General features: G+C 36.5%; 1 protein-coding gene across 4 annotated transcripts in view; it reads right to left on the reverse strand.

The window, feature by feature from the left end:
- ARHGAP32 (Rho GTPase activating protein 32) overlaps positions 1-26,323 on the reverse strand; it is a 267,370-nt gene that overhangs the window by 142,876 nt on the left and 98,171 nt on the right. For 3 of the 4 annotated variants that reach the window (XM_067751560.1, XM_067751559.1, XM_067751558.1), the window contains exon 2: positions 11,367-11,475. In XM_067751560.1, coding sequence (XP_067607661.1) covers positions 11,367-11,471 — 105 coding nt within the window. In that variant the 5' untranslated portion in view covers positions 11,472-11,475. Of the gene's footprint in view, positions 1-11,366; positions 11,476-26,323 lie in introns of those variants that run through there. The other variant, XM_067751561.1, reaches the window with a different exon arrangement.

The raw sequence follows: 26,323 nt of genomic DNA on the forward strand, positions 1-26,323 counted from the left end.
ACCCTGCTGGCAGCCAGCAAGAAAACAGGGACTTCAGACCTAGGAACCAAAAGGAATCACAAGGAACTAGATTCTGTCCACAACTGAATGATGTGGGAAGCAGATTCTTCAGTCTTCAGATGAGAGCCCAACCTAGCCAACACCTTGATTTCAACCTTATGAGACCCTGAGCAGAAAACCTAGCTCAGCTTGCCCAGACTTTCTACCGACAGAACTGTAAGATAACACACGGGTACTGTTTTCAACCCCCAAATTTGTCGTAATTTCTTACACAGCAACAGAAAACGAATACTAACAATGTGGACATTTAAGACCCTAGAAATTCCCAAGTGACCTCAGGCTTTAAGTGCTCCTTTACTTCTCATGCAATTAAAACTCCCTCTCTTCCCAGGACTGTGAGGAGAAGCCTCAGAAGCTCTTGCCTTCCAGAACTCCCAGAACTCCACAGAATGCACTGACTTCAGTACTTGCCCAAGACTCTGCTGAAGCATCCCTCACAGGAGTACGCTGCCCACACAAAGGCAAGCCCTGGAAGAAAGTGCAAATTCTGCGGGTGGGGTAGGTATCTGATGGGAGGTATACAGATGTGACTCAGTGCAAGAGCCATCTCTCCCTTCTCCCTTGTAACCCTGTGTTTCACTGTGCACACTAAAATCTGTTCCATTTCCCATCTGCAGCTCTCAAGACCCCCACTCTTTTCTGCTATGAGGAGGAAAACTTAATTTCTTTCCCTATCCATGGCAATGTTTTGTATTCCCCCTTCACAGGTGTCCCAACACTATGTCCACCAGCCAGTCTTTTCCAGAGATCTCTTCCCGCCAGTAAACCAGCCAACTCCTTCACCTATGACACTTCCCATAATGTAAAATGGGGAATATTCTATTTTCTCTTCACTGCAGCACCTTAATAACAAGGTAGAAAGCTTATATTAAATGCAGAAAAAAAGGAAACAAAATTGTATACGGTTTACAACTGTCAAATCATATTCCCAGACATGATGAGAAAGCGAAATATATCAACAAAGCAATATTCTTTGAAACTAACAATTTGGGGAAATTTATATAAGAAAATCATGGTTATACGGATGTTACGTTAAAAACTCTTTGATTACAAGAAATCATGAAGGAGCTGCAATGAACATTGTGGTACATGACTCTTTTTGAATTATGATTTTCTCAGGGTATATGCCCAGTAGTGGGATTGCTGGGTCGTATGGTAGTTCTATTTTTAGTTTCTTAAGGAACCTCCATACTGTTCTCCATAGTGGCTGTATCAATTTACATTCCCACCAACAGTGCAAGAGGGTTCCCTTCTCTCCACACCCTCTCCAGCATTTACTGTTTGTAGATTTTTTGATGATGGCCATTCTGACCGGTGTGACATGATATCTCATTGTAGTTTTGATTTGCATTTCTCTAATGATTAATGATGTTGAGCATTCTTTCATGTGCTTGTTGGCAATCTGTATATCTTCTTTGGAGAAATGTCTGTATAGGTCTTCTGCCCATTTTTGGATTGGGTTGTTTGTTTTTTTGATATTGACCTGCATGAGCTGCTTGTAAATTTTGGAGATTAATCCTTTGTCAGTCGCTTCATCTGCAAATATTTTCCCCCATTCTGAGGGTTGTCTTTTGGTCTTGTTTATGGTTTCCTTTGCTGTGCAAAAGCTTTTAAGCTTCATTAGGTCCCATTTGTTTATTTTTGCTTTTATTTTCATTTCTCTAGGAGGTGGGTCAAAAAGGATCTTGCTGTGGTTTATGTCATAGAGTGTTCTGCCTATGTTTTCCTCTAACTACTGGGCATATACCCGGAGAAAACCGTAATTCAAATAGACTCATGTACCACAATATTCACTGGAGCACTATTTACAATAGTCAGGATATGGAAGCAACCTAAGTGTCCATCAACAGATGAATAGAGAAAGAAGATGTGGCACATATATACAATGGAATATTACTCAGACATAAAAAGAAACGAAATTGAGTTATTTGTAGTGAGGTGGATGGACCTAGAGTCTGTCATACAGAGTGAAGTAAGTCAGAAAGAGAAAAACAAATACCATATGCTAACACATATATATGGACTCTAAAAAAAAAAAATGGTCATGAAAAACCTAGGGGCAAGATGGGAATAAAGACACAGACCTACTAGAGAATGGACTTGAGGATACAGGGAGGGGGAAGGGTAAGCTGGGACAAAGTGAGACAGTGGCATGGACATATATACACTACCAAATGTAAAACAGATAGCTAGTGGGAAGCAGCCACATAACACAGGGAGATCAGCTTAGTGCTTTGTGACCACCTAGAGGGGTGGGATAGGGAGGGTGGGAGGGAGGGAGATGCAAGAGGGAAGAGATATGGGGATATATGTATATGTATAACTGATTCACTTTGTTATAATACAGAAACTAACCACTGTAAAGCAATTATACTCCAATAAAGATGTTAAAAAAAAAAAGAAATCATGAAGGAAACATACCAAAATAATCTCACCACTATGGGAAATCAGATTACTCGTCTCTTTTTTTTTTAAAACCACTCTTCTGCATTTTCTATGTAAGCATGCTAAACATTATCAGCGTCTATGAATTATAATTAAAATCCAGCCATCAGTCAAAAATAAACTGTTAAACATCACACAGTAATAAAAGAGCTAAAGATATTCATTTAAGGAGAATTTGCAATATCTTTCTTTTCTTTTATTCAAATTGCAAATGTTTTCCTAGCTTGATGGGTAAAAGAAACCAGTCTCAGCACCACATATGATGGACACCTATCAATCCAAGGAACAACAAACAAAATACACACCTCCTCCAAAATTACCTCTTCCTCAAATTTATTCCAAAAGAAATAATCCAGCTGCTCTATCAATCCTCATTCTTCTTTAGAAAGCAGGCATTAGACAAGAAATGCAAATGTTGGCAAGAACATGGAGAAAAAGGTACCCTCATGCACTGTTGGTGGGAATGTAAACTGGTGCAGTCACTATGGAAAACAGTATGACGGGTACTCAAAAAACTAAAAATAGAACTACCATATGATCCAGCAATCCTACTTCTGGGTATTTATTTGAAGAAAACAAAAAGACTAACTCAAAAGATATATGTACCCCTATGTTCACTGCAGCACTATATAAAAGCAATCTAAGTGTCCACCAATAGGATGAATGGATAAAGAACACACGAACACAGACACACACAGACACACACACAGAGAGGAATATTACTCACCCATAAACAAGAATGAAATCTTGCCATCTGCAACAACATGAATGGACCTTGAGGCTATTTTGCTAAATGAAATAAGTCAGACAGACGAAGACAAATACTGTATGATTTCACTTATATGTGGAATCAAAAAACAAACAAACAAACAGAACAGAACAGAAATAGACTCACAGACAGAACAAACTGGTAGTCACCAGAGGAGAGGAGGGTAGTGGGATGAGTGAAATAATGAAGCAGATTAAGAGGTACAAGCTTCCAGCTATGAAATAAGTAAGTCATGAGGATGTATGTATATAGCATGGTTGACTACAGTTAATGACTTTGTATGGTGACAGATGGTAACTAGATTTATCCTGGTGTTCATTTTATAATATATAAAGATACCAAATCACTGTGTTGTATACCTGAAACTAACATAATATTGTAACATAATATTGTAAGTCAATTATACTTCAATTTTAAAAAAAGAAAGTAGGCAATAGAGAGGGAAAAAGTCCAAATACAAAGAGTATTTTTTAAAAGTCTAAGAAAAGTGTACCAATGGTCTCACTTTTGTTTTAAAAAAGAAAGGAAAGAGAGAAGGGGAAAAAAGAAAAAAAGAACAGAAGGGGAAAAGAAAAAAGAATTCATATTAATATCTGAGAAATGATATAAAAATGTAGGAAAATTCAGGGCATTTTTCAAGGAGAAACAAATGGTTCAATTTGTCCAGAGAATGAAAATTTCATTCATTCAAAAATTATTTACTGAGAATTTACTATGCCAGGCCAGGGTGCTAAAACAGTAAACAATAGTGATGAAGTCCTCATACTCAAGGAGCTTACATTCTAAGGGAAAAGAAAGACAATAATCATACAAATATTCAGGATTTGCAAGTACTACGGAGAAAATTAAAACAGAGTAAGAAAGAAAGAGAGAAGAGGATAGGGTTATTACTTCACCTAAGGTGGCAAGTAAAGGCAGCACTAGGGTGTAACATCTGAAGAGAGGTCTGAAGGCGGAGCGAGAGCCATCTTTGCAGATTGTGTAGGAAGAGCACTTTCCAGGAGCAGAGAACACAAATATAAGGCCCCAAAGTAGGGGAATGTTTGGCTTATTTGAGAAAAAGTAAGGAGACCACTGTGACTGGATCAAAAATGATCAAGCTTTTGCTTTTAAGAAAAATGAAATGAAACCATTTATAACAAGTGCAAGGTTTTGAACCTGGGGGACTGGAATAAAGTTAGCGTCATTAACATAAACTGTAATATTAAAAAGAAACAACTCATTTCAGGGAGAGGAAAGAGAGGATTTAGTGAAAATGTGTAGCCCATGGTTTCTACAGGACCTTCATGTAGGGAATGAACTCTTACAGGGCTAGAGCTATGGACATGGCAGTCATCTGCACAGAGATAACAGTGCAATCTACACGAACAGTAAAGAACTAGCAAGAAACAAACATAAAGAGACAAAGCACAGACCCCTGTGAATGCCTACATTTAGCAGGTAGGAAGAAGAGAGACAGGAAAAGACCAAACCTTCAGGAGTGAGTGGGTGTGACTGTGATGTGCCAAGTGTGAATTTCTGTGTGTGTATGAGTGTGAGAGTGTGTGTGTGTATGTGTGTGCATGTGTGGGAGAAAGAGAGAAAGAGAGAGGGAGAGAGAGAGAGAGAGACCACGCTCCAGCACCCGCTTGTTGCTGGAGAGGGAGAGAAGGCAGAGGAGGGGGACAGCATGTGCCTGAGAACACACAGTGTTGACAACACTGAGCATTAACTTTCCGTCTTCCTTTTTAAATTTTTTGGTATTTTGGAAGTTCAAAATTTGTAACTGGTTTTAATTTTCCTGACTCTGGTTGTTAGCGTATGTGTGAGCATTTTCAGCCAGGACCATTGACTTTATTTTATCAATAATAACTTCATTTGCTACAACATGACCTGCTGCAGCACTGAGCCTTGAACACATTTATTTATTTGAATGGTAGAAAAAGCAACTGAAACTGTTCCTAACAAAAAAATTCAAGAATTAACAGGCTCCATTTTGAGAATTTTGCAGTGATCAATACTAAAAATAAAGTGAATGGAAAAACACTAAGAAGTATGACAATTAAGGTGATTTTAGTTAAAATATTCAAAACTGGTGAAAGATTCTCTCTTTCTCTTTTCAGGTGTTTAATTAATCTTATTTTTTTAAGATCCTAATATTCATTTACTAAATGATTTCATTGTTAAATAACTGCAAATAAATATTTCAATTTAGTAATTTAGAAAAATTCTATAGCATTTTATTAGGTTTCTTTAAAAACTTAGTTTTAGCTACACATTTATGAAGAGTAATAAATAAATAAGCCATAAATCACAAAAGGACAGAGCCCTATTTTAGGGTTTACTGTTGTTGCTGTTTTGACTTAAAAATGACTATGTAGTACAGACCAATTACCAGTAAGGAGATTAAATGAGTAATTAAAAAGCTCCCAATCAGCAGAAGTCCAGAACCAGGTGGTTTAACCAGTGAATTCTACCAAAGACTGAAAGAAGAATTAATACCAATTCTTGTCAAACTCTTCCAAAAAATAAAAGAGGAAACTCTTCCAAACTCATTTTAAAAGTCCAGAATTACACTGATACCAAAGCCAGGCAAGGATGCAACAAGAGAAGAAAATTACAGGCCAATATCCCTGGTAAACATGGATACAAAAATCCTCAAAAAAATATTAGCAAACCAAATTCAACAAAAAATCAAAAGGATCATACATCCATGATCAAGTGGGATTTCATCCAGGGATACAAATCTGGTTCAACATCTGCAAATCAATCAACGTGATACACCACATTAACAAAATGAAGGATAAAAATCATATGATCATCTCAACAGATGCAGAAAAAGCATTTGACAAAATTCAACGTCCACTTATGATAAAAAACTCTCAACAAACCAGGTATAGAGGGACTGTACCTCAACATAATAAAGGCTATATCTGATACAGCCACAGATAACATCGCACTCAACAATAAAAAGGTGGAAGCTTTTCCCCTAAGACCAAGAGCAAGACAAGGATCCCCACTCTTGCCACATCTATTTAACACAGTATTGGAAGTCCTAGCCAGAGCAATTAGGCAAGAAAAAGAAATAAAAGGTATCCAAATTGGAAAGTGATAGTGTTACTATCACTATTTACAGATGACATGATATTATATAAAGAAAACCCTAAGAACCCCACCAAAAAAATAACTGTGAAAACCAATAAATTTGGTAAAGCTTCAGAATACAAAATCATTATACAAAAATTAGTTCCATTTCTGTAAACAAATAGTGAACTATCAGAAAGAGAAATTAACAAAACAATCTCATTTACAACTGAGATTCAACAAATTGAATAAAAAGAATAAAATACCCAGAAATTGACTTAACGATGGAAGTGAAAGACCTGAACATTGAAAACTATAAGACGCTGATGAAAGAAAGTAAAAAAGATACAAACAAATGGAAAGATGTTCCATACTCATGGATTGGAATAATTAATACTGTTAAAATGCTCATTTTACCCAAAGCAATCTGCAGATTCAATGCAATCCCTACCAACATTCCAATGGCGTTTTTCACAGAAATGAAACAATTCTAAAATTTATATGGAACCATAAAAGACATGGAATAGTCAAAGTAACCTTGAGAAAGAAGAACAAAGCTGGAAGCATAATGCTTCCTGATTTCAAACTATATTACAAAGCTATAGTAGTCCAAACAGTATGATACTGGCATAAAAACAGACACATAGATGAATAGAAACAGACAGCCCAGAAATCAGTCCACTTCTATACTGTCAATAAATTTATGACAAAGAAGCCAAGAATATACAATGGGAAAAGGACAGTCTCTTCATAAATGGTGTTGGGAAAACTGGAGAGCCACATGCAAAAGAACAAAACTGAACCACTATCTTATGCCACACACAAAAACTAACTCAAAAAGGATTAAAGACTTGAACATAATAACGTGAAGCCACTAAACTCCTAGGAAGAAACCTAAGTAGTTATGCTCCTTGACGTCAGTCCTGGAGATGACTTTTTGCATTTGACAACAAAAGCAAAAGCAACAAAAGCAAAATACAGACAGGTGAGACTATATCAAACTGAAAAGTTCTACACAGCAAAGGAAACCATCAACCAAATGAAAAGGTAACCTTTCATAGGAAGAAAGGGAAAGAAAATGGGAGAAAATTTTTGCAAATCATATATCTAGTAAGGGATTAATATTCAAAATATAAAAGAATGCACACAACTCAATAGCAAAAAAAAAAAAAAAATCCGATTAAAAAACTGAGCAGAGGCTCTGAATAGACATTTTTCCAGAGAAGACATACAAATGGCTAACATGTACATGAAAGGGTGCTCAACATCACTAATCATCAGGGAAATGCAAAACAAACCCACAATGGGTTATCACTTCATACCTGTTAGAATAGCTATTATCAAAAAGATAAAAAATAAGTAACAGCAAGGATGTGGAGAAAAGAGAAATAGTACCCTTGTGCACTGGTAGTGTAAATATAAATGGTGCAGCCACTTCAGAAAACATTATGGAGGTTCCTCAAAAAAATGAAAACCAGAGCTATCATATGATCCAGCAATTCCATTTCTGGGTATTTATCTGAAGAAAATGAACACACTAATTCAAAAAGAATCTGCACCCCTTTGTTAATTGCAGCATTATTTACATTGGCCAAAAAATGAAAGCAACCTAAGTATTCATTGATTGATGAATGGATAAAGAAAATGTGGTATATATAAACAAAGGAATATTATTCAGCCATAAAAAAGAAAGAAATCTTGCTATTTGTTACAATATAAATGGACCTTGAGGGCATTATGCTAAGTGAAATAAGTGAAAACCAGAAAGACTAATACCATATTATCTCACTTATATGTGGAAGCCTTAAAAATATATAATTAATTAGTTAATTAATTAAATTGAACTCAAAGATACAGAGAACAGACTGGTGGTTGCCAAAGGTGGGTGAGCGAAATGGGTTCAGGTGGTCAAAAAGTACAAACTTCCAGCTATAAAATAAGTTAAGTCCTGGGACATAAAGTACAGCATGGTTACTATAGTAAATATACAATATTTACAGAGTTGTATATTTGTAAGTTGCTAAGTGAGTAAATTTTAGAAATTCTCAACACAAGAAAAAAAATCTGCAGCTATGTGTGGTAATGGATGTTACCTAGACTTACTGTGGTGAACATTTCACAATATACACATATACCAAAACATTATATTGTACATCTGAAACTAATATAATGTTACATATCAATTATATCTCAATTTAAAAATGACTGTTTACAAACTTTTTAAAATTCTTAACAACTCAGAAATTTCTGACATTCTTTTAGATATGTATTAAAAAACTAATATTCTGGGGCTTCCCTGGTGGCGCAGTGGTTGAGAGTCCGCCTGCCGATGCAGGGGACACGAGTTTGTGCCCCGGTCCGGGAAGATCCCACATGCCGTGGAGCGGCTGGGCCCGTGAGCCATGGCCGCTGAGCCTGCGCATCCGGAGCCTGTGCTCCGCGACAGGAGAGGCCACAGCAGTGAGAGGCCCGCGTACCGCAAAAAAAAAAAAACTAATACTCTGGCCTGGCCACACCACATAAATGGATAAAAGTTCAACACTTAAGCCCTCTTATTTCGAAGACTATTAAAAAATTACATAAATGGAATTGTTTCGGAAAAACATTTTATAAGGGTTTCTCTTAATAAACTTCATTCTCAACGTAATATTTCACATATATTATTGAAAGAGAAAAAGGTCCCAAACTTTTACTCTTACTTCCTCATTAAAATCAGTATAATTTTCTAGAGAAAGTGTAGTAAAACAGCAGCTCTAATCTCATTTATATCCTTTTCATCATTCGCTGTACACTTTTTGCAACCTTGCAATGTACTATTTATTGAGTGTAATGATTTTTTCAAAAAATAGAATCATAGCACTTGCCTTCAAGAAGTTTACACACAGGGCTTCCCTGGTGGCTCAGTGGCTAAGAATCTGCCTGCCAATACAGGGGACATGGGGTCGAGCCCTGGTCCGGGAAGATCCCACATGCCGTGGAGCAACTAAGCCTGTGCGCCACAACTACTGAGCCTGCACTCTAGAGCCTGTGAGCCACAACTACTGAGCCCACGTGCCACAACTACTAAAGCCCATGCGCCTAGAGCCCGTGTTCTACAGCAAGAGAAGCCACTGCAATGAGAAGCCCATGCACCGCAACGAAGAGTAGCCCGCGCTTGCCGCAACTAGAGAAAAGCCTGCGTGCAGCAACAAAGACCCAACACAGCCAAAAATAAAATAAATAAAATAAAATTAATTAATTTAAAAAAAAGTTTACAAATAAAGAAATTAGAGTACCAATATAATAATAAAAGATGCTAAGAACATATGATACAAATGGTAATTTCCATAAACAAATCAATGTGAACTCCAGAAAACAAAATTCAGTAACTTTCTATGTTACGCGTCATATGACATTTTAATACAGAGTAAACAAACCACCACATAACAAATACCGCCTTTCTTCCCATTGATAAATTCAATGTAGACTTATTGCAGGTTATCAACATACACGGGAAAACTGTGAAAGGTTTCTAAATAAGCAGAAGATTTACTGAATATCCTTTCAGTGGCATGCTGGCACCTCCAGGGATTACTTGATTCAATAGGGGTGTGGGGCATGTTTGTCTTTGATGAGACTATTTCACATCTCCTCAGCGTAGAAATTTGCAATGTAATGTTATGCTAAAAGGAAAATGTCAAGAGAAGAAACAGAATTCCATAAACACCTTCTAAGCAACGAATATGCTCAATTAAAATCATATGCTCATAAATTGATATATTTGGCAGTACCTGAGGGAAAAGCCATTTTCAAAAATGAAATATGTAAAATCTCATTACAAACCTGCATTGACAAATGAACATTTGCATCCAATTTTGACAAGAATCACTAACTTTTAACTCCAATTAAGTAAAATGTTATTCTCTGCAAAACAAATTTAATTGTTCTCATTAACAGATCTGAATTACAAAAAGTTATAAAAGTTATAATAGATTAAATGACTATCTCAAACTTATGTGGAAAAACTACACTGCACAGGATTTTCCCACCTAACTCCCAACAAACAAGAACTGCTTTTCCAGTATCTCAGTGAACATAAACTCCATTCTTCAGGCTGATCAGCCAAAGAACTTGAACTCATCCTTGACATCTCTATCTTACTGTCTCTGTCCCATTCATGAGTAAAAATGCTTGGCTTTATCTGTAAAACTACATCCAGAATCGAACCATTTTCCCCATCTACCATCCTGGTTCAAGCTACCATCACTGTCCATCTAATATAATAACCTTCTAACTGGTCTCCTTATGTCCTCTTTTTGCCTCCCTCTTTAGCCTATTCACAGAGACCAGAGACTTCCTTTAAAATTTTAAGCCAGATCATGTCACTTCTTGGCTAAAAATCCTCCAATGGTTTCCCAGCTCACTCAGCATAAAAAACCAAAGTCCTTATAATGGAGTACAACAAACCACTTCTCTGACCTCATCTCCTCTACTTTTCCCAGCTCAGTTTCAGCCACATGTCCTACTTGTGTTTTTTTTCCAACTTGCTTTTTATTTCTATGCTACAGCCTTTAACTTGTTCTTCCACTGCCTAAAATGATCTGTTCCCAGATAAACACACTCCCTCACATCCCTCTGGTGTCTGCTCAAATCTCAACTTCTCCCAGAGGCCATCTGTGTCCATCCTATATAACTAGCAACTATTCTTTCACACTCTCTTCTCCCACTCTGTAACCCCACCACTCTGCATTAATTTTCTACAACGGCACATACCACCACATGACATATTATATATTTAATTATTTGCTTCTCTTCCTACCTCATTAAAATATAAGCTACAAAGGCAGGAAATGTGTGTGTTTTATTCACAGCTCTGCCCAGAGAGTCTAAAACAGTGCCTTGAATAGATAATTCTCTCAACAGATATTTCCTGAACAAATGAGCAAAGCAACAAACAACAAAAATTTTTTTATGTGAGTAATGCTTCCTCAGTTCCTTTTCTTTATGTAAGTAAAATAAACATACATACATATGCATAAAACTGATTTACCATTGCACTAAGTGTTTCTTCCCAATCAGGCCGCTCTCGAGGGTGAACGTTTCTGTGTAGTTCTGGAACAAAATCATCCTCTTCAGAATGTACTGAGGACTTCATCTTCCTAGAGATCAAAACATGAAAGACTGTGATAAGAGTTCCTGTTTCTAGGACAGCTTTCCAATGACAATTCAAAGAACAGATAATCATACCAGATTTGAAGTTCAGTTAAAAGAGTTTTAGTGGCTAGTATTGGCTCTCCATTTCTGCTCTGCTTTCAGAGCTCTTTCCTGATGTACCAACACCTGCTTTTATTCCAGGAGATAAAACTGAGGTTTATAACTAGTTATCCTTTACTCTATGGTAATTATTATATAAGGACTGATTTTATCTGTTCAACACAGTTGGAACCTTGAAAAGATTTGCAACAGTCATCAATATTTATAGAACTCCGCTAAGCATTAGTGAACATGCAAAATGAGAAAAGAGATACGGCACTTCTGGTTCCAATTTATGGAACACAGTGTATTGCACTAGCATTCTCAAGAAGAACAACTATGAATGCTGGAAAAAACATATAAAACTACTTGCCTGAAAGCACAGGAAAGCAAGCTTTACAGGTAGGATTTCTGGGGCTACATCCTTGGAGAGCAGGGGAGCCCATGAAGCAAATTCCACATTTAATCATTCTTTGGTATAAGAGATTTTCTAGACCAATCATGGCAAATAGAGCCCAAGCACACTGCTGTACCTTAACTGGGCTGAGAAGGCAGAGCCTGGAGACTGGGGCTGCCAAAGTAGAGGAGGCTCCAGAGTGAAAAATGTCCCCCAAAAGATATATATAGAAGGAGCCTAAAAATCTACATGAAAATTCCCCTCAAATTGTTAACTGATTCCTAAGCTTACATAAGTATATAGGACAAGATGCCAAAAAACCTATCAAAAAACAGCTAGTTGATGGGCAACAAAAAGCCAAGCAGATATTTCAACAGCCCAGCCACGCTGAGGAGATGGAGGTTGGCAGGCAAGCACTGCCAAGATAGAGGAGTACTGAAAAGAAAAACGCTGGGCTCTCAACTGAGACTCCAGAACAGTCATGCCTTGGGAGTAAGGTCAAAATAGCAATAAACAAGCTCTAACCGAGCTTAAAATCAAGGCCTGACATGATCAGAACTGCCAGAAGAAAAATTAACTGTCCTCAGAGGAAAATAACATCCTATAGACCCTCTGCAAATTTCTCATCCACCTTGTGTGGCATCCAATAAACATGACAAGGAATGCCCCCAAAATTAGTAATAATAAACAGGAACAAATGAATAAACATTGGGAATAAATTGTCAAAACAGAAAAAGACTCACATTTCATTCAGATTTTAGAATTATCAGAAAAGGACTTTAAAATTGCTATCATGGATTTCTGGCTTCTGTTTACAATGCAGAAAGCTGTAAAGAGCATCGCTCCCAGCCTAACAAGAGGAAGAAGCAGATAATCTATGAAATCATGACTTCTTTTGGATCCATCAGAAAACTGAGGTCTCCAGGCAACCAACTAGCCTAAACTCTAACGTAAAACAAGAATCTCCAAGATGAGATGAATTACAAACAATTACTTGCCTAGGACAAAGCAGAGGGAGAAGAGTAATATACAACTTGATAAGAAATATTCAGCTACATTTTTATCAAGTTGCTAAAAACATTTATCATTAATGTTCAATAAAATGAAAGAAATAGATGAAAAGATGAAGAATTTCAACAGAAAATTGGAATCTATGGAAAACAACAAAATGTTCATCCTAAAACTGAAAAATACCATATCTGAAATTAAGAACTCATTGGGTCAGTTTAACAGAACAATGAACATGACTAAAGAGAGGATTAGTGAACTGGAAGACAGTTCAGTATAAAATATCCACATGGAAGCACATTAAGAAAAAAGTGACAGAAATACATAAAACAGCATAAAATACGCAAAAAAGCCCTCATATATATGTCTAAATTCACAACTCAGAGATAAGACACATGAATTTAAAAAAGAAACAAAAGCAATGTTGTAAAAATAAAGGCTGAAAATTTTCAAAACTGGTGACAGTCATCAAACTACAGATCAAACGAATCTTACAAATCTCAAGCAGGATTTTAAAAAATAAACACCTATATTACACTCAAACTGCTATAAAAAAATTACTAAGAGAAATTCTTTAAAGCAGCCAGAAAATAAAAGACAAATTGATTTCAAAGGAGCAATGATAACAATGTGAGGACATTTCAATGGAAATGATAATAGCATAAATCTTCAGCATAGTAAAAGGGAAAATATTGCCAACATAGAACCCTCTGCCTCACAAAACTATCCACTAATAAATCAGGTAAAATAATTTATTTTCAAACAAAAGCTGAAAGAATTTATTATCAGAAGACTTTCAATAAAAGAAATAGTAGAGTTCTTCCAACCAAAAGAAACTGATCCAGATCTACAGAAATGCATGATGAGCACAAAAAGTGGGGAAACATAAGTAAATATTGATGTAAAAGCAGATATAAACACAAAAATAATGTCCTACGAGGTTCATAATAGACATAAAAAAGCACAAAGGATAGGAGGGGTACATGCAGCCAAACAGTTTAGGAATCCTCTATTGGTTGGAAAGTGAAATAAATCCTATTTTAGAGAAGAATGCAACATTCCAAAGATATATGTTACAATCCCTATGGTAACCACTAAAAGAATAATAAATGTACAACTAAAAAGCTAATAGAGGAGAAAATTTTGAAAAATAAAACATACTTGATTAATCCCAAAGAAAGCAGTAAAGGAAGAATAAAGGCACAAAGAATAAACAAGGCAAATAAATAAATATCAAGATGGTAAACTTCAGTCCAAGGATATTATTAATAATTTTTAAGACGACTGGACTAGTTAGCAAGCATGTGTAGAAACTGTAACCCTCACTCATTACTGGTAGGAATTTAAATGGTACAGTCACTAGAGAAAACAGTTTGGCAGTTTCTCAAGATGTTAAACATAGAAAAACTGTATGAGCCATCAATTCCACTCCTAGGTATTTAACCAAGAGAAATAAAAGCATATGTCCACCAAGAACCTTTACATGAATATGCATAGCAATAGTATTCGTAATAGCCAAAAAGTAGAAACAAGCATCAACTGAAAAATGAACCAAAAAATTTACCAGATTCATACAATAAAATGATATTTGGCCATTAAAAAAAGAATGAAGTGCTAATCCATGTTACCACATGGATGAAAAGTAAAAGCATTATGCTTAATGAAAGAAGTCACACACAAAAGACCACAGATTGTATGATTCCATATATACAACATATCTAGAATAATCAAATTCACAGAGACAGGAAGTATACTGGTGGTTACCAGGGGCTTGATGGAGGACCAAATGGAGAGTTGCTACCAATGAATAAGAGATTTCTTTCTGAAACGTTCAAGAATTAGATAGTGGTGGTGTTTGTGTAAGTTTGAAAATACACTAACAACCACATAATCATATACTTTAAAGGAATGAATTTTATGGCATGTAAATTATATCTCAATAAAAAAGTAAATGGACTAAAAATTCTAATTAAAAATAGGTAAAGGGGGACATTTCATGATGATAAAAGTGTCAAATCAACAGAGTAAAATAATAATTAAATCCATATGCAACAAACAACACAGCTTCAAAATACATAAGGCAAAATCTGAAAGAACTAAAAGGAAAATAGCTATATCCACCTTACAGGTGTAGATTTTAACAAACATTTCTCTGTAACTGATAGAATAAGCAAGCGAAAAGAAAAAAATGTAAGTATATAGGAGATTGAACAACCCAATTTTCCAACCTGAACTAAAACATTAAACCCAACAACTACAGAATATACGTTCTTTACAAGTGCATACAAAACATTTACAAAAAGACCATATGCTAGACCATGAAGTGGTCTCAACAAATACAAAAAATTTAAATCATGAACGAAGTGTTTTGTGACCACCAGAGCATTACACTAAAAATCAATTACTGAAAGGGACTTCCCTGGTGGTGCAGTGGTTAAGAATCTGCCTGCCAATGCAGGGGACACGAGTTTGAGCCCTGGTCCAGGAAGATCCCACATGCCATGGAGCAACTAAGCCCATGCACCACAACTACTGAGCCTGCCCTCTACAGCCCATAAGCCACAACTACTGAGCTTGTGTGCCACAACTACTGAAGCCTGCGTGCCTAGAGCCCACGCTCCACAACAAGAGAAGCCACCATAATGAGAAGCCTGCACACCACAACGAAGAGTAGCCCCTGCTCTCCCCAACTAGAGAAAGCTCGTGTGCAGCAACGAAGACCCAATGCAACCAAAAATAAATTTATTTTTTTAAAAAATCAGTTACTGAAAGAGAACTAAAAATTCTCCCAAATGTTTGGAAATTAAGAAACAAAATTCTGAATAACTCATGAGTCAAATACACAAAATCACAACAGAAATTAGAAAATATTTTGATCTGAAAAATAAACACATTAAAATGTGTAGAATAAAACTGAGCTGGAGCAAAATTCACACCTCTAAATGTATATTATCTGAAATAAGACAAGTTGAAAAATAAATGATTTATGCTTCCATCATAAAAATCTAGAAAAAGAACAGAAAATTAATTCAAAAAAGTAGAAAGAAAAAAAAATTAATAAAGAAATCAATGAAATAGAAAGCAGGTGTATAATAGAAGAAATCAAAGCCAAAAGTTGATTCTTTGGAAGATTAATAAAATGGACAACGCCTAGGAAAAAACATTGAGAAAAAAACAAGGAACACAAATATAAAGAATGAAAATGGAGATATAACTAGAAGACTGCCGACATTAAAAAAGATTCTGAGAGGGACTTCCTTGGTGTTCCAGTGGCTAAGGAACCCCCCCAATGCAGGGGGCCCAGGGTTCAATCCCTGGTCAGGGAACTAGTCCCAACATGCCGCAAGTAAGAGTTTGCATGGGTAACTAAAGATCCCACACGCTGCAAAGATGATTCTGCACGTGGTAACGAAGATCCTGCCTGCCGCAACTAAGACCCACCACAGCCAAATAAATAAATAAATACTTTAAAAAATAAAAATAAAAGACTCTGAGGATACTACCGACAACTCTATTCCAATATATTGAGAATTTAGTTTAAATGAACAAATTCCCTGAAGAACACAACTTATCAAAACTGAAACAAGAAACAAAAGATTTAAATAGTCTTATAGCTATTAAAGAAAATGAATCTGTAAGAAAACTGCAAGCCCAAATGGATTCATTGGCGAATTCTTTCAAACATTTAAGGAATAAATAATAACAACCTTACATACATTCTTCCAGAGCATAAAAGTAAAAGGAAGACCTACCAACCTGTTCCATGAGGCCAGGACAGCCTTCGTAACAAGCTGATAAAGACACTACTAGAAAAAAAAATTATGGTTCAACATCATGAACATAGTTGCAGAACTCCTAAACAAAATATTAGCAAAATGGAGAGTGAACAAGTGAGTTTCAGTCCAAATTACAAATTATTTTAATATTCTAAAATCAATCCCTATAAACTGACCACATCATTAAAATAAAGGAATAAAAACATAATTTCAGTAGGTAAAATTTAATACTTATTCATGATTTTTTAAATACATGTATATTTTGATGAGGATTATTAAAACACACACAAACACACACACCTAGCATCACACTTAATGGTAAAACTGATGCTTTCCCGCTGACAAGCATGGTCAAAATGGTCATGAACAAGACAAGAATGTCTTCTATTCAACATTGTCCTTGAGATCTTAATCAGTTTTTATTTATTTATTTATTTATTTTTGGCTGCATTGGGTCTTTGTTGCTGCGCGCAGGCTTTCTATAGTTGCGGCAAGCAGGGGCTATCTTTGTTGCGGTGTGCAGGCTTCTCATTGCAGCGGCTTCTCTTGTTGCGGAGCACGAGCTCTAGGCGCGTGGGCTACAGTAGTTGTGAGTCACAGGCTCTAGAGCACAGGCTCAGTAGTTGTGGCGCACGGGCTTAGCTGCTCCACGAAATGTAGGATCTTCCCGGACCAGGGCTCGAACCCATGTCCCCTGCACTGGCAGACGGATTCTTAACGACTGCGCCACCAGGGAAGTCCCTCTTAATCAGTTTTATTTAAGAAGGTAAGGAAAATAAATAAGAGGTATAAAAATTAGAACAGAAAAAATAAAATTCTCATATTTGAAAATGATACAGTATGTAAACAATCTAACAGACTCTAAAAACAATCCTAATAAATAAAATAATTTAGCAAGATCAGAGAATATAAGGTCAAATGCAAAAATAGAATGTATTTATATATACCAGTATCATACAATTATTTATTAAGACCAAAAAATCCCACCAAAAATACAATAGATAAATAATTTGTACTATCTTCCATATAATATTACACAGAAGAATAGTATTAGAGCACAGGCAAAACTAATCTATTGTGACAGAAGTCAGAATGGTTACCTTTGGGAGAGGTACTGAATAGGAGGGGCAAGGGTCTTGTAGGGTCCTGAGAATAATTTATATTTGATTGTGTTGTGAGTATATGAATGTATACATTTCTGTAAGTTCTTCAAGCTCCATTCTTCTGATCTGTGGAGTTTATTTATATGCAAGTTATACTTTAAAAAAGTATAAAATAAGAATTTATTGGTAGGGGGCTTCCCTGGTGGCGCAGTGGTTGAGAATCTGCCTGCTAATGCAGGGGACACGGGTTCGAGCCCTGGGCCCGTGATCCACAACTACTGAGCCTGCGCGTCTGGAGCCTGTGCTCCGCAACAAGAGAGGCCGCGATAGTGAGAGGCCCACACACCGCGATGAAGAGTGGCCCCCGCTTGCCATAACTAGAGAAAGCACTCGCACAGAAACGAAGACCCAACACAGCAAAAATAAATAAATTAATAAACTTCTACCCCCAACATCTTCTTTAAAAAAAAAAAATTATTGGCAAATGTTACACATTATCGTAAAAGGTATAAAAATTGTTTATATACGTTTTGTGTCATGTAACAATGAATCAACTCCACAAAAACTTAGTATCTATTTAATTGACTATTTTCTTCTATGCTTTTAAAATTATAGACAAATTTTACCCTTAAAGTGATTAATTATAGCTGCATATCTAACAGAAAGGACAAAGTGTTAAGATTACTAACCATAAAACCTAAAGAATCTAATGCTATATTTAAAAGTTTTGTGTAAAACATCTCCAGACTTGAACCTGGATATTTTCAATCAAAAGGAAAAAGAAGAGAGAATAACACTTTCTTCAAATTGTGGGAACTAGCCTTACCATCTTGCTGCTTCCCTAATTAAAAAATTATTTGAATCTCTGACATACACTCACTTTATATTTTATGAGTTTCTTGTTCATAACATGAAAAATCATACTTGACGGAGTTGAAGTTCCACAGAAAAGTCCAAGTGACACATCGCCTAAGGGACTGCTTGCTCCCAGGGATATCTTCCCTTGATCCCCGGAGTGAATTCCAAGCAGCAATAGAACTTCTTTCCTTTTATCCCCCAATCTTTGTTTTTTGTTTATTTCTGGTACTTTGCCCAGCTGGGTATGGTTCTGTGACACTGGTGGACAGTGAGTTACTCCCCATTGGTATAGGGAATGACTGGGAAGTTTTCTTATGGTCTGACCATGTGGTGATATTTGACAGATAGAGAAAGGCACCTATTCTCTGTCAGAGAAATGGGTTTTAGTCTATTTATGTCTGTCTGTTTGTGAAAGAATATATTTAAATTCTACTGAAGAGAACATCTCGTTGAGATATACCTAAACTGGTGAGTTTGGTGTTCTCTGTTTACGTTGTAAAACTGAAGCTACAAGGTGGCTGTGTGTGTCTGTAAATGATAAGAGTTATTACCTGTCATCATAGGGAGTAATATATTTTCCTACCTTCAGAGGATATTAATAAATTAGATTACAAAGCACCTTAAAATATTGGAGCTCTGTTCCGGTTCGTTTATACAGATTATTAAGTGCTTACAAATGTCTAATATTCCTAGAATTCCCAGAAAATAAGGAAATTGAACTTCTAACAATAACAGGGTTAGCTATGTTGGTGGTGAAAACAGAATGGAGGATTACTGAAGGCAGAGGAATCGAGTTCTGGTGATTTCCAACTGGAAATGCCTGATATACTATAATTCTTAGCAAGTATAACTTTATCATGCAAAAATCAAAAGAGTATCAAAAGGTATATAGCGAAAAATCTACCTCCCTTCCCTGTCTCCAGTCTGCCCAATTCCTACCCATTAAATTCCCCACTTTATATACTCTTCCAGACTTTAAGAATATATATATTTATGTATGTAATTTTTGCATATATATTAAAGAATATACCCATAAAAAGCAAAGTAAAAAAGCAATGTGTAAATATGCTACTCTTTGCGCAAAAAATTAGAACAGTTTTATTCCTCCAACTCCACCCCACTTTTTACATAAAAAGTATGTTTGCACACCCTTGTGCAGTTCTCTAATATTTCCTGCGGAACTTTCCATATCAGTATATAAAGAGCTTCTTCACTGTTTTTATAACTGTGTAACAGTCCACTGTGTAGATATTCCATAATTTACTGAACCAATCCCCTACTAATGAATTCTTGAATTATTTCCAATCTTTTGCTATTACTAACTATGCTACAAATCTGTAAATGTCATTTTTATATATGTTCACGTGTACCTGAAAGACAAATACAACACAGTGTAAAAAGTTCTTTTTATACAGTAGCCCATTTTTCTGTTCGGTTCCTGGTCTTTTTCTTATATCTTTTTAGTTCTTTATATACTAAAGAGATTAGTTCTTCATTTGTATTATGAATTCCAAGTATTTTTTAAAGGCTGTCATTGGTCCTTGCTTATTGTTTTCTATAATGCAGATGTTTTATATTTTATGTAGTTGAATTTCAGAACCCTTTCTTTTAGGAGTTTTGCATTTTTTTAACATCTTTATTGGAGTATAATTGCTTTACACTGTTGTGCTAGCTGCTGCTGAATAACAAAGTGAATCAGTCATACATATTCATATATTCCCACATCTCCTCCCTCTTGCGTCTCCCTCACACCCTCCCTATTCCACCCCTCTAGGTGGACAGAAAGCACCAAGCTGATCTCCCTGTGCTATGTGGCTGTTCCCACTAGCTATTTTACATTTGGTAGTGTATATATGTCCATGCCACTCTCTCACTTCATCCCAACTTACCCTTCCCGCTCCCTGTGTCCTCAAATCCATTCTCTACGTCTGCGTCTTTATTCCTGTCTTATCCCTAGGTTCTTCAGAACCTTTTTTTTTTTTTTAGATTCCATACATATATGTTAGCATACAGTATTTGTTTTTCTCTTTCTGACTTACTTCACTCTATATGACAGACTCTAGGTCCATACCCCTCACTACAAATAACTCAATCTCATTTCTTTTTATGGCTGAGTAATATTCCATTGTATATATGTGCCACATCTTCTTTATCCATTCACCTGTCGATAGACACGTAGGTTGCTTCCATGTCCCGGCTACTGTAAATAGTGCTGCAATAAACACTGTGGTACATGACTCTTTTTGAATTATGGTTTTCTCAGGGTATATGCCCAGTAGTAGGATTGCTGGGTCGTTTGGTAGTTCTATTTTTAGTTTTTCAAGGAACCTCCATAGTGGCTGTATCAATTTACATTCCCACCAACAGTGCAGGAGGGTCCTCTTTTCTCCACACCCTCTCCAGCATTTATTGTTTGTAGATTTTTTGACGATGGCCATTCTGACCAGTGTGAGGTGATACCTCAGTGTAGTTTTGATTTGCATTTCTCTAATGATTACTAATGTTGAGCATTCTTTCATGTGTTTGTTGTCAATCTGTATAACTTCTTTGGAGAAATGTCTATTTAGGTCTTCTGCCCATTTTTGGATTGCATTGTTTTTTTGATGTTGAGCTGCATGAGATGCTTGTATATTTTGGAGGTTAATCCTTTGTCCGTTAATTTCTTTGCAAATATTTTCTCCCATGCTGAGGGTTGTCATTTGGTCTTGTTTATGGTTTTCTTTGCTGTGCAAAAGCTTTTAAGTTCCATTAGGTCCCACTTGTTTATCTTTGTTTTTATTTCCATTTCCCTAGGAGGGGGGTCAAAAAGGATCTTGCTGTGGTTTATGTCATAGAGTATTCTGCCTATGTTTTCCTCTAAGAGTTTTATAGTGTCTGGCCTTACATTTAGGTCTTTAATCCATTTTGAGTTTATTTTTATGTATGGCTTTAGGAAGTGTTCTAATTTCATTCTTTTACATGTAGCTGACCAGTTTTCCCAGCACCACTTATTAAGGAGGCTGTCTTTTCTCCATTGTATATTCTTGCCTCCTTTATCAAAGATAAGGTGACCATATATGCATGGGTTTATCTCTGGGCTTTCTATCCTCTTCCATTTATCTATATTTCTGTTTTTGTGCCAGTAACATACTGTCTTGATTACTGTAGGTTTGTAGTATAGTCTGAAGTCAGGGAGCCTGATTCCTCCAGCTCCATTTTCCTTTCTCAAGATTGCTTTGGCTATTCAGGGTCTTTTTCACAAATTGTGCAATTTTTTGTTTAATTCTGTGAAAAATGCCATTGGTAGTTTGATAGGGATTGCACTGAATCTGTAGATTGCTTTTAGTATAGTCATCTTCACAATGTTGATTCTTCTGATCCAAGAACATGATATATCTCTCCATCTGTCTGTATCATTTTTAATTTCTTTCATCAGTGTCTTATAGTTTTCTGCATACAAGTCTTTTATCTCCTTCGGTAGGTTTATTCCTAGGTATTTTATTCTTTCCATTGCAACGGTAAATGGGAGTGTTTCCTTAGTTTCTTTCAGATTTTTCATCATTAGAGTATAGGAATGCAAGCGATTTCTGTGCATTAATTTTGTATCCTGCTACTTTACCAAATTCATTGATTAGCTCTAGTAGTTTTCTGGTAGCATCTTTAGGGTTCTCTATGTATAGTATCATGTCATGCACAAACAGTGACACTTTTACTTCTTATTTTCCAATTTGGATTCCTTTTATTTCTTTTTTGTCTCTGATTGCTGGGGCTAAAACTTCCAAAACTATGTTGAACAACAGCAGTGAGAGTGGAAAACCTTGTCTTGTTCCTGATCTTAGTGGAAATGGTTTGTTTTTCACCATTCAGAACGATGCTGGCTGTGAGTTTGTCATATATGGCCTTTATTATGTTGAGGAAAGTTCCCTCTATGCCTACTTCCTGGAGGGTTTTTATCATAAATGGGTGTCGAATTTTGTAGAAAGTTTTTTCTGCATCTATTGAGATTATCATATGGTTTTTATCCTTCAATTTGTTAATATGGTGTATCACATTGATTGATTTGCATATAGTGAAGAATCCTTGCATTCCTGGGATAAACCCCACTTGACCATGGTGTATGATCCTTTTAATGTGCTGCTGGATACTGTTTGCTAGCATTTTGTTGACGATTTTTGAATCTATGTTCATCAGTGATATTCGCCTGTAGTTTTCTTTCTTTGTGACATCTTTGTCTGGTTTTGGTATCAGGGTGATGGTAGCCTTGTAGAATCAGTTTGGGAGTGTTCCTCCCTCTGCTGTATTTTGGAAGAGTTTGAGAAGGATAGGGATTAGCTCTTCTCTAAATGTTTAATAGAATTCGTCTGTGAAGCCATCTGGTCCTGGGTTTTTGTTTGTTGGAAGATTTTTAATCACAGTTTCAATTTCAGTGCTTGTGACTGTTTGTATTTTCTATTTCTTCCTGGTTCAGTCTCAGAAGGTTGTGCTTTTCTTAGAATTTGTCCATTTCTTCCAGGTTGTCCATTTTATTGGCATATAGTTGCTTGTAGTAATCTCTCATAATCCTTTGTATTTCTGCAGTGTCACTTGTTACTTCTGCTTTATCATTTCTAATTCTGTTAATTTGAATCTTCTCCCTTTTGTCTTATGAGTCTGGCTACTGGTTTATCAATTTTGTTTATCTTCTCAGAGAACAAGCTTTTAGTTTTATTGATCTTTGCTATCGTTTCCTTCATTTCTCTTTCATTTATTTCTAATCTGATTTTTATGATTTCTTTCCTTCTGCTAACTTTTGGGTATTTTTGTTGTTCTTTGGGTAATTGATTTAAGTGTAAAGTTAGGTTGTTTATTTGAGATGTTTCTTGTTTCTTGAGGTAGGTTTGTATTGCTATAGCTTCCCTCTTAGAACTGCTTTTGCTGTATCCCATAGGTTTTAGGCCATTGTGTTTTCACTGTCATTTGTTTCTAGGTATTTTTTGATTTCCTCTTTGATTTCTTCAGTGATCTCTTGGTTACTCAGTAGTGTATTGTTTAGCCTCAATGTGTTTGTATTTTTTACAAATTTTTTCCTGTAATTGAGATCTAGTCTCATAGCATTGTGTCGGAAAAAAATACAATTTCAGTTTTCTTAAATTTACCAAGGCTGACTTGTGACCCACGATATGATCTATCCTGGAGAATGTTCCATGAGCACTTGAGAAGAAAGTGTATTGTGTTGTTTTTGGATGGAATGCCCTATAAATATCAATTAAGACCATCTTGTTCAACGTGTCATTTAAACCTTTTGTTTCCGTATTTATTGTCATTTTGATGACCTGTCCATTGGTGAACGTGGGGTGTTAAAGTCACCTACTATTATTGTGTTACTGTCGATATCCCCTTTTATGGTTGTTAGCATTTGCCTTATGTATTGAGATGCTCCTATGCTGGGTGCATAAATATTTACAATTGTTCTATCTTCTACCTGGATTGATCCCTTGAACATTATGTAGTGTCCTTCTTTGTCTCTTGTAATAGTCTTTTTTGTAGGTCTATTTTGTCTGATATGAGAATTGCTACTCCACCTTTCTTTTAATTTCCATTTGCATGGAATATCTTTTTCCATCGCCTCACTTTCAGACTGTATGTGTCCCTAGGTCTGAAGTGGGTCTCCTGTAGACAGCATATATATGGGTCTTGTTTTGTATCCGTTCAGCCAGTCTGTGTCTTTTGATTGGAGTAAATTTAATCCATTTACATTTAAGGTAATTATCGATATGTATATTCCTATTACCATTTTCTTAATTGTTTTGGGTTTGTTATTGTAGGTGTTTTCCTTCTCTTGTGTTTCCTGCCTAAAGAAGCTCCTTTAGCAGTTGTTGTAAAGCTGGTTTGGTGGCACTGAATTCTCTTAGCTTTTGCTTGTCTTTAAAGGTTTAAATTTCTCTGTCAAATCTGAATGAGATCCTTGCTGGGTAGAGTAATCTTGGTTGTAGGTTCTTCCCTTTCATCACTTTAAATACGTCCTGCCACCCCCTTCTGGCTTGCAGAGTTTCTGCTGAAAGATCAGCTGTTAACCTTATGGGGATTCCCTTGTATGTTATTTGTTGCTTTTGCCTTGTTGCTTTTAATATATTTTCTTTGTACTTAATTTTTGATAGTTTGATTAATACGTGTCTTGGCGTGTTTCTCCTTGGATTTCTCCTGTATGGGACTCTCTGCGCATCCTGGACTTGATTATTTCCTTTCCCATAGTAGGAATGTTTCCAACTATAATCTCTTCAAATATTTTCTCAGTCCCTTTCTTTTTCTCTTCTTCTTCTGGGACCCCTATAATTCGAAAGTTGGTACTTTTTGCTGTCCCAGAGCTCTCTGAGACTGTCCTCAATTCTTTTCATGCTTTTTTCTTTATTCTGCTCTGTGGTAGTTATTTCCACTATTTTACCTTTCCGGTCACTTACCCGTTCTTCTGCCTCGGTTATTCTGCTATTGATTCCTTCTAGAGAATTTTTAATTTCACTTACCGTGTTGTTCATCATTGTTTGTTTGATCTTTAGTTCTTCTAGGTCCTTGTTAAACGTTTCTTGAATTTTCTCCATTCTATTTCCAAGATTTTGGATCTTTACTATTATTACTCGGAATTCTTTTTCAGGTAGACTGCCTATTTCCTCTTTATTTGTTTGGTCTGGTTGGTTTTTACCTTGCTCCTTCATCTGCTCTGTAGTTCTCTGTCTTCTCATTTTGCTTATCTTACTGTGTTTGGGGTCTCCTTTTCACAGGCTGCAGGTTCGTAGTTCCCGCTGTTTTTGGTGTCTGCCCCCGGTGGGTAAGGTTGCTTCAGTGGGTTGTGTAGGCTTCCTGGTGGAGGGGACTGGTGCCTGTGTTCTGGTGGATGAGGCTCGATATTGTCTTTCTGGTGGGCAGGACCACATCCGGTGGTGTTTTTCGGGGTGTCTGTGAACTTCTTATGATTTTAGGCAGCCTCTCTGTTAATGGGTGGGGTTGTGTTCCTGTCTCGCTGTTTGTTTGGCATGGGGTGTCCAGCACTGGAGCATGCTTGTCGTTGAGTGGAGCTGGGTCTTAGCGTTGAGATGGAGATCTCTGGGAGAACTCTCGCCAATTGATATTACGTGGGGCCAGGAGGTCTTTGTTGGTCCAGCGTCCTGAACTCAGTTCTCCCACCTCAGAGGCTCAGGCCTGAGCACCCAGCCGGAGCATCAAGACCCTGTCAGGCACACAGATGTTTGAGGGGTGTGGTTTGGTACCAACGGGTTGCAAAGCTCCCTGCAGTTGGCCACGTCAGACTCAGAGCAGAGCTTAGACTTCCTGAAGGACCGGAAGCTGATGGAGCTCTATGGGGAGTTTTGCATTTTAAGTCAGTTCAAAATGCCTTTCCTCATCTAAAACAATTTTTTTTTAATTTTCCATGTTTTCTTTTGAATATTTCATGGTTTCCTTTAATATATTATATCTTCAACCATTTGGAAATTATCCCTGGTATGAGGCAGATCTCCAATTTTATTTTCCACAGATGCATATGCAGTTTCCCCCAAAGTTTTTCCTCAATACTTTGCTGGTGGCCCAGTGGTTAAGAATCTGCTTGCCAATGCAGGGGACACGGGTTCGAGCCCTGTTCTGGGAAGATCCTACATGCCAC

This window comes from Pseudorca crassidens, chromosome 9, assembly GCF_039906515.1.
Source record: "Pseudorca crassidens isolate mPseCra1 chromosome 9, mPseCra1.hap1, whole genome shotgun sequence".
Classification (NCBI taxonomy): domain Eukaryota; kingdom Metazoa; phylum Chordata; class Mammalia; order Artiodactyla; family Delphinidae; genus Pseudorca; species Pseudorca crassidens.